The following is a 9,253-nucleotide window of genomic DNA, read 5'->3' on the forward strand; positions in this document are numbered from 1 at the left end:
ACACTAGGTTTTTGCGAATTTTCGGCACAAACAACATATTGTTAAAGAGTCAACTCTTTTCCCAAAGTCATCTTTAAAACCACATTTCCTTGACATTTGATTTCAGAAGTTGTTGAATTTTCCATGAACAACTTCTCTCCATACTCAATTTCTTCAAAAACAATAAACAACTCTTTATCAGAGCATACATGTCTTATAGCTTCGATATTAATCCACCACTCCTTTGGATTTGAACCTACCATATTCACTTCAAAAATGATGACTACGAGATTCATCTTCGACATATCATGTGTAATGTAGTCAACCAAATTTACTTCTTTCTTATTCTTTAGCAAACTGCACTCCGAAAATTTATTACTCATTTTGTTACAATTGAAACATTTTTCTTGAAACTTCTTTTTAAAAATTCCACATTTTAGTCCTAGTTTGGTCCATTTGCCACCGGATGACCTAAACTTGTTTTTGTAGATCTTATTAATATGACCATGGTCCAAAATATTGGGTTTAGCAACACCAAGATTGAACCACTTTTTTTCTGAAACTCTTGGTATTTTTTTAATTCGAAGTCTAACAATCAGTTCTTCAACATTCATTTCCTTTCTCCTATACTTGAGATAATTCTTGATTTCTTTTCATGCTGGAAATAGCTTTTCAATAATTGCAGCTACTTGGAAAGTTTTACTCATGATCATCCCCTCGGCAAGAATGTCATAAAGTATCACCTAAAGTTCTTACACTTGACTGATTACAGTTTTTATGTCTACCATTTTATAATCTAAGAATCAATTAACAATAAACTTTTAGTACACGCATCATTAGTTTTATATTTTAGCTCCAAAACTCCCTCAAGTCCTTTACAGTTTTCATTGTACTATACACGTCATATAGCTAATTTGTCATGCTATTCATGATATAGTTTCAGCACAAAAAATTCGAATGGTTCCAAGCATTGAGTGCATTAATTACTTGAACGATTCCAAGCATTGAGTGCACTAATTACTTGAACATCTCCCTCACCCTCATTGAGTTTTGGAGCAATCTCGATCAAGAATCTCGCAAAATTCAAGATTATCGGGTAAAATAACATTTTCCACTGATTTCTCTTGAAATTCAAGCCATTGAATTTTTTTGATTTTTCTCCATGATTAACAGGAACAGTAACGATATGGCCAATTATTGGAGTCACAATTTCACTCACAGCATGATTTGACAATTTAGCCACAGTCTGAACCACAAATAGAACTGAGCACTTGAACCACAATAGAGCCCGCAACCTGATTCCTAGTAGCTACATTTGAATTACATCCATGTTGGTTGATTCGATTGCTATTTTAGAAAAATCAAATGAATATCAGTTTTTGAACAACAATATATGAATCGTTTGTTTTTTACTTTAAAGAATTTGTTTTAAATTCGTTAGCCAAAATATTGCATATTAAAATGATTGTATTGATTACAGTAAAAATAGAACAAGTAATCTAAAATTGTAGGAAATAATAAAAGAACGAATAAACTTTCAAACCAAGGCCTGTATAAACATAATTTTCTTAAAATAGATTCACCCCATCATCGTAAGTATTTGAGGTTTAGTTTAAGCGTCTGTTTCCCAAAATAAAATGAAAAATCGGTAGAGTCTAAGCATTGCAGATTCTATTTCGACAAATTGACTTATTATTTAAACGCTATCACCAAGATCTTGACAGGAAATAAAAGTTATATATGCAGACAGAAGACAAAATTTTATGTAGAGAAGAGAGATTTTCATGTGTCTACAAGGGAAGAAGACAAATTGAATAAATAGGCTATAAAGGAGAATTAACAGGCCAGGAATTACGCCATTAATCATCATTAACCTGGCTCTTAATCTCTCCATTAACACATACATAATTACATGAGTTTCAAGAGTTAAGAGAATTTGGAAGGTTTTCATTTGGGAAAATAATGAAATAAAGGTAAAATGTGAACCTCCTAAGGGCCAATTTTTTTATTCTATTTGGTCCAACATTTCGTGTGCACAGGTTGCTGCCGCCCACCAGTTCAAAGTCAAAAGCCTATTTTGGTCCGTGATTTGCACCCTCAACGCACGGACGTGAAAAGAGTATCTATACTATATATGATTACACTTGGATATGATTACACCCTTTCAAAATGTAATCATATTTGAAGTGGTCATTAGGGTTGGATATGGTCCGATTCAATTTGGTTCGGTTTTAACAAGAATGGAATTGACCCAAAATTTTCGGGTATTTAGTAAGTGAAACCATCGGGTCCAAATATTATTATGGAATCATTCGGATTCGGTTCAGTTCGGTTCGACTCCATTCGGTTCCCAGGTTCCGTATTATGATTAAATTTTCTAATATTTACAAAATTACATTAATTCAACTAATGATATGTTCAATCTTAACTCTTACGAAATAATGTAATCCAATCTTATGTGTTTTTTACTTCTCTTTTTGACGTGTTCTTCATAGATTTGATTGTTAAAATAACATAAATGGAAAGATAGCGAGCTCAAAATAATTAAGAGAGACGTTATCGAGCTTTAATGCAATTTCTCTAAAACGGTAGAAACGACACTACAGTAAAGCAACAGATTTGGATAAAACTTAGTTCAATTTAATTAAGTTGGCTTTGAACTGAAATTAGAAATAGAAAAATTATATTTTTTAGTTTTAACTAAATTAACTAGTTAACAAATTTATCTAGAAAAATAAAATAATTTTGCTTATTTAAAATAAATTAATTATAAAATTTAGGGAGATTCGGTTCTTTTGATCTTAATCTAATATCGAGAATCGAATCAAACCCTTTTGTTCTGGATCCAGATACCTGTTGGGGTATTTAATTTAAGAAGAACCACTCGATTCTGTTCGGTTCGAGTTCGATTCAGTCGGTTCGGTTCGAAAGTTTTGTCTAGCCCTAGGATCATTGCCTTTATTTATTTTCGTATGTGAGATGATAACTCTAAAATAGTTTCCTTTCCAATACAAACCTCTTCCAGTGCATCACATTGAGCTCTAATTTTTCATTCACCCGAACATCATTTTTGACAAGTAAATATATGATTTCAATGTTCTTAAGAAGAAGATCACAAATTAATATTGATCTTCTAAAATAAACGAACAAGTCACACTCTAAATTTTTGCCAAAGTTAGCCCTTCATTTCTTTTTTTTCTTTTTTTCCGAACAATTACTAGTGTTAAAATAGTATTTCAGGTATTACATTATTAAAAGAATCATAAGGTGCAAAAAGTTTTTAAGTATATTTAAGCATCATCACTATTACTTATGTTAATATGTTAAAAAAGTGGTCAAGAGAAAATTGTGTTATTCTAAAACCTTTAAATAAAGGAAGTTTGTTTTGAATAGAGAAGTGATATATTTAATAATTCGAAATTTTTATAAACCTCAAGGGGGAACGGGGGCGGGGGGGGGGGGGGAGTATGGGCCATTCAAACTTAAAATAAGGAAAGTTTGTGTAATTTTTAAAGAGGGATAAAGTATTTCTGAATTTTCAATAAATCTCATAAGAGGCATACGCAATTCAAAATTTGAAATAACATTTTTTTTTTTAAACTAAATGATTGCCTCTAAAATCATCATAAACGGTCTTTGGAATTTGCCAATTTTGTTATTATTGACCGCAACAATCACGATCGTGCTTTTGTACACATGCATGAAGCTGAAATGTGGTTGAAAATTGATTTGGACGAGCCTTAAATGAAAAAGGGAACATAATTTTAGGAAAATTGCATATTTGATTCTTAAAAAATAGTCTGAGTAACATCTAAGGAAAAAGAAATGATTATTAAAGATTTTATATGGTTTGTCAATCAGCTCTTAAATTATAAAATTGTTTAATTCTCCGTTAATTATAGTTGCTAGATTCTCATGAAAAAAGTACCTAGAGACAAATTTTAGAATAGGTTGGTAAAAATAAAATTAATTTCAAAGAGTGAGACATTTGAGAGTGTTTAATAAAAAAAAAGTTGGACGATTTAAGTGGTTGAGGATTAATTATATAACTAATAAAAAGTTTAAAATTAACTTATAAAAGTCTAAAAATTGGAGACCAAATTAAAATAAACAAAGTCCTTTTCCGATTCCTCTGTCGAACACGACATCTTCAACAAATTTCCTTAAATAAAAAAACTTCAAATGTAGAATAGTCGAAATAAAAAAAGACAACCTTAAACTGCGTGCCTTGGCCGCACAATGGGGACGAACGTTGAAGTGTTGAACGTTCAATATTTTTCGTTTCAGCTTCTTTTTAATTAATTTTTTTATTAGTATCATATCGAATTATTTTATTGAAATCAAATTAATATATAATTATTTAGTTTAATAAAATATAAGTATATTAATCTGAATGAATTACAATAAAAATATCGTAAATAAAATTTATTAATTATCCAATTATCTATCACATATTCATCATGTGCATATTTAGTCCTAGTTTGAGCCCGCCTCATTCTTCAAAAATTAAGGGTGTGTTCTCTTCACCGTTTTCGAGCCGTTTTCTATTTTCGATTTTTCAAAACGGTGAAAACGCGTTCTCTTTCTCGTTTTCAAAAACGAATTTTTGAAAACAAAAAAAAAAATTGTGAAAAAAACACAAAACGATATTTTTGTTGTTTTAGGCGTTTTCAATACAAAACTAGAAAAAATTGAAAACACGGGAAATGGTTCCAAAATGGCAAAAAGAATGCATTTTTAATTCAAAATAGGCACTCAAAACACAAAACTCAAAATGAATTCAAAACTTAAAACTACAAAACTGAAACACGAAAAAAATAGCCTCTAACTTTTTTAAAACTAGTTTTCAACTACATATTTTTTTTAATAAAATAATTTTGTATATAAACTCAAAACTTTTCTATATATTTTAACCATATATTCTCCAAGAAATCCTTATTATATTTAAAAAAAAAAAAAAAAAGACTCAAAGAGATGCTTAATTTTTTATTTTTTATTATAATAAAATGTCATATTTAGGTGATTTCTTGACGATCAATTTCCTCCTTCCATGTGCACAAGCAAAACAATACAGTACAAATGAATGTGATAGATGCTTCTATTTAAATTCTTCGCCTCTCAAGTCAAATCGTATTGGAGAGTGATATAATCCTAATAATAATATCGATTGAAGACTCGTGTGCCGTACTAATAGAGTTACATGACTAACATCTTCATTGTTTCGAAGGGTCCACTACTCTATTTACCTTCAAAAAAGGTCAATAATCGTTCGAAAATTCAACAATTGACTAGATCAAAAGTCTTCTCAAATTGAAGTTACGTTCATTTCTCAAACATGACGTCAGTATTTAAAATAATATTGTGACTGTTAGTTTCCTTTAACGAGCCCTTGCAGATAGATAAAGCTTGATTGACGTGTCAAATGTATCGACATAGTTCTTTAACCATTAATATCGAAAATAAATAAAAGAGTGATAAATACGATATTATAAATTAAAGAGATGAATTTTATTGCTAAAACGAAAATTAATCAATACATCTTACACGTACTTGTGGTCAATCGCAAGAAAAGTCTATTGGTGGGGCAAAATATCTCAATTATTTTCTAGAAGTATGTTTTCTAATTTCCCAAACTTTAAGGCACGTTGGTTTCATTTTTCCACACGCAGAGTCTCTCATTTTCAACAATGTGTTCGCACGAGAATCCCTATTCCGTGTAGAATCAGTCCTAGCCCTTGATTAATTCAGATAAAAATCAAAATTTCAGCAGATTTTGATGAAAATTAATAAAATTTATTATTAAAATTTTGATAAAAAGCAAAATTTGGGCAAATTTTAATGATATTTATGATTAAAAAGTTGATAAAAATTATTAAATTCATAACATATGTGATTAAAAATTAATTTAAGAAAATTTAATTTTAAAAAATAAGGACCAGACCTATTGTGAATCCCCTTAATCTTTTATTTTTTCTCCATGGGGCCCATAAAATATTATGTGTTAACAATAGGGCCAATGTGTCAAGCATGGCAAAGTCCATTCAAATAATATTAACCACCAGAGCTTCGTTCATTCGTATATTTATTTAGAGTTTTGTTACACGAATATAGGGGATGACGTACGGGATGACCGAATATACACACACATGAGAGATCAGTATTTTTTAATTCACGTGGACCCACGCGTAATGTGAGTATCGATCAATCGAGGTGTCATAAATTTCAGGCAAATCAGTTTTATTTATTTATTTTTAGCTTTTGCACTTTTAAGTTTTCATAGATGTAACATTTAGTCAATATTATAAGTAGACTTAGTTTATTATTAATTTATTGAATAGCCATGCTGGAGTGACAGAATTTTTTGACAAATTTTGGGGATAGGCCAACGTGACGCCCCTCTATTGGAGGAGCGCCTGATGGTTTGAGTAGTTTAATCCTTTATTGAATCTTAGCATTTATTTGATGAGAATTAAAATCAAATTTTTAGTGGATTTTGATAAAAGTCGTTAAAATATGTGATTGAAAAATTGTGGATCCTATAAAACGTGTGATTAAAATTAATTGTTGATTTTGACCTAAATTAAAATTTTAATTTTAATTTGTATCAAACATGGACTTAATAACAAAAGTTGGATGATTATTCCATCAAGTTTGTCAATCTAATTTATACAAATAGTGTAATTCATGAAATAATGAATAAGAATCATGTGAAATGTGGATCCATCATGCATTTAATTGCAAATGTGTAATTAAATTGAATTATAATGAATGACTTTTTTTAGTGGAAGTCTTTTTCTTCCATTGATTCGGTCAATGATTTCAGACTACTTTCAGAAAGTCTTTTTTTTCTTCCTACATTAGATTCTATAACGTGTAAACACGACTTTTTCTATGTACTCATAATTTTTTCTTTATTTTACGAGATATTTGACTATTTTCATTCAATAGGACTGAATTGCACTGAAATTGAAAGTTCAAAACTCTGAAAATTAAAAGATTATTTGATTGAGGACTAACGTGCTATAAATGGTAATATTAGGAGGAACATCCCTTGATAATTACTTGAGAGTCCTTTTCAATTATTTTTTTTCCTCTATTACCCTGACCAAAAACGAGTAGTCAGCAAAATAATCCACCCTATTTTTTCTTAAAATTACCAAATTTACCGTATTCTCATAAGTAATTCTCGTTTAATCAGCCCCCAAACCGTCATTTGAATTCCTTTATATAGAGAGGGAGAGCAACGACTAATTCGTGGGGGCATAGAAGCTGCGATGCGCGGAAGCAGGTGGCGGTGAAATGGCCAGATCGCCTCAGAAAATGCTCCTTTTTATTTCACTGAGTCCTCATTTTCATCTATTTCTCTACGATTGTAACCTAGCAGAAACCTAACTGGATAGCTCTATTCTATCTCGACTATCCTTCTACAGGTGTGATTTTCTACCTGCATTGTTATAATATTTTATTTTGGATTTCAATTTTGAATCATGAACGATTTTTAATTGGATTATGAGTTTGTTGTGTTTTTGCATGTGCGGTCCGTTGAAATAGGCGGAAGAATGGCGGTGGCGGAGGGGATGGGAGTGGCGAAGCTGTTGTATATAATCGTGGTAGAAGATGACGCAGAAACTGAGAAGGAAACTGCGTTTCGATACACGCGTTCCGTCCTGCGGCCAACGTGACGCCCCTCTATTGGAGGAGCGCCTGATGGTTTGAGTAGTTTAATCCTTTATTGAATCTTAGCATTTATTTTATGAGAATTAAAATCAAATTTTTAGTGGATTTTGATAAAAGTCGTTAAAATATGTGATTGAAAAATTGTGGATCCTATAAACTGTGTTATTAAAATTAATTGTTGATTTTGACCTAAATTAAAATTTTAATTTTAATTTGTATCAAACATGGACTTAATAACAAAAGTTGGATGATTATTCCATCAAGTTTGTCAATCTATTTTACACAAATAGTGTAATTCATGGAATAATGAATAAGGATCATGTGAAATGTGGATCCATCTGCATTTAATTGCAAATGTGTAATTAAATTGAATTATAATGAATGACTTTTTTTAGTGGAAGTCTTTTTCTTCCATTGATTCGGTCAATGATTTCAGACTACTTTCAGAAAGTCATTTTTTTCTTCCTACATTGGATTCTATAACGTGTAAACACGACTTTTTCTATGTACTCATAATTTTTTCTTTATTTTACGAGATATTTGACTATTTTCATTCAATAGGACTGAATTGCACTGAAATTGAAAGTTCAAAACTCTGAAAATTAAAAGATTATTTGATTGAGGACTAACGTGCTATAAATGGTAATATTAGGAGGAACATCCCTTGATAATTACTTGAGAGTCCTTTTCAATTATTTTTTTTCCTCTATTACCCTGACCAAAAACGAGTAGTCAGCAAAATAATCCACCCTATTTTTTCTTAAAATTACCAAATTTACCGTATTCTCATAAGTAATTCTCGTTTAATCAGCCCCCAAACCGTCATTTGAATTCCTTTATATAGAGAGGGAGAGCAACGACTAATTCGTGGGGGCATAGAAGCTGCGATGCGCGGAAGCAGGTGGCGGTGAAATGGCCAGATCGCCTCAGAAAATGCTCCTTTTTATTTCACTGAGTCCTCATTTTCATCTATTTCTCTACGATTGTAACCTAGCAGAAACCTAACTGGATAGCTCTATTCTATCTCGACTATCCTTCTACAGGTGTGATTTTCTACCTGCATTGTTATAATATTTTATTTTGGATTTCAATTTTGAATCATGAACGATTTTTAATTGGATTATGAGTTTGTTGTGTTTTTGCATGTGCGGTCCGTTGAAATAGGCGGAAGAATGGCGGTGGCGGAGGGGATGGGAGTGGCGAAGCTGTTGTATATAATCGTGGTAGAAGATGACGCAGAAACTGAGAAGGAAACTGCGTTTCGATACACGCGTTCCGTCCTGCAGAGCACTCTGCAACTCATGGGATGCAAGGCTCGTCATGCCTTCAAGGTCGCTGCTTTTCTTATTAATTTTTTTTCTCACTTGCGTAGAACGTTCATATTTTCCATCTTCTCCCCAAATTTAACAAACTTGCAGAATTACATATCCTTGATTGTGCACATGCTGACATGCATGGCCTAAAAAGTACACGCAGTGAGTGTGCTCGCACATGTGCAGATACTCGCTTTTGATTGTGCGTATGTGTGTGTGAATGAAATGAAAAATCAGATTAAGAAGGGAATTATGTGTGTGTGTGTGTGTTTTTTTTTTTTTTT

The 9,253-nt window shown here is 31.4% G+C and overlaps 1 protein-coding gene across 1 annotated transcript in view; it reads left to right on the plus strand.

Moving 5' to 3' along the window:
* The first annotated feature begins 8,500 nt into the window (after positions 1-8,500).
* The window catches only part of LOC111375221 (P-loop NTPase domain-containing protein LPA1 homolog 2-like), a 6,466-nt gene continuing 5,713 nt past the window's right edge, over positions 8,501-9,253 (plus strand). Inside the window, exons 1-2 of the mRNA XM_022998020.1 lie at positions 8,501-8,699; positions 8,821-8,987. Coding sequence (XP_022853788.1) covers positions 8,829-8,987 — 159 coding nt within the window. The 5' untranslated portion in view covers positions 8,501-8,699; positions 8,821-8,828. The remainder of the gene's footprint in view (positions 8,700-8,820; positions 8,988-9,253) is intronic.

The sequence above is a fragment of the Olea europaea genome, unplaced genomic scaffold (genome assembly GCF_002742605.1).
Source record: "Olea europaea var. sylvestris unplaced genomic scaffold, O_europaea_v1 scaffold1351, whole genome shotgun sequence".
NCBI lineage: Eukaryota > Viridiplantae > Streptophyta > Magnoliopsida > Lamiales > Oleaceae > Olea > Olea europaea.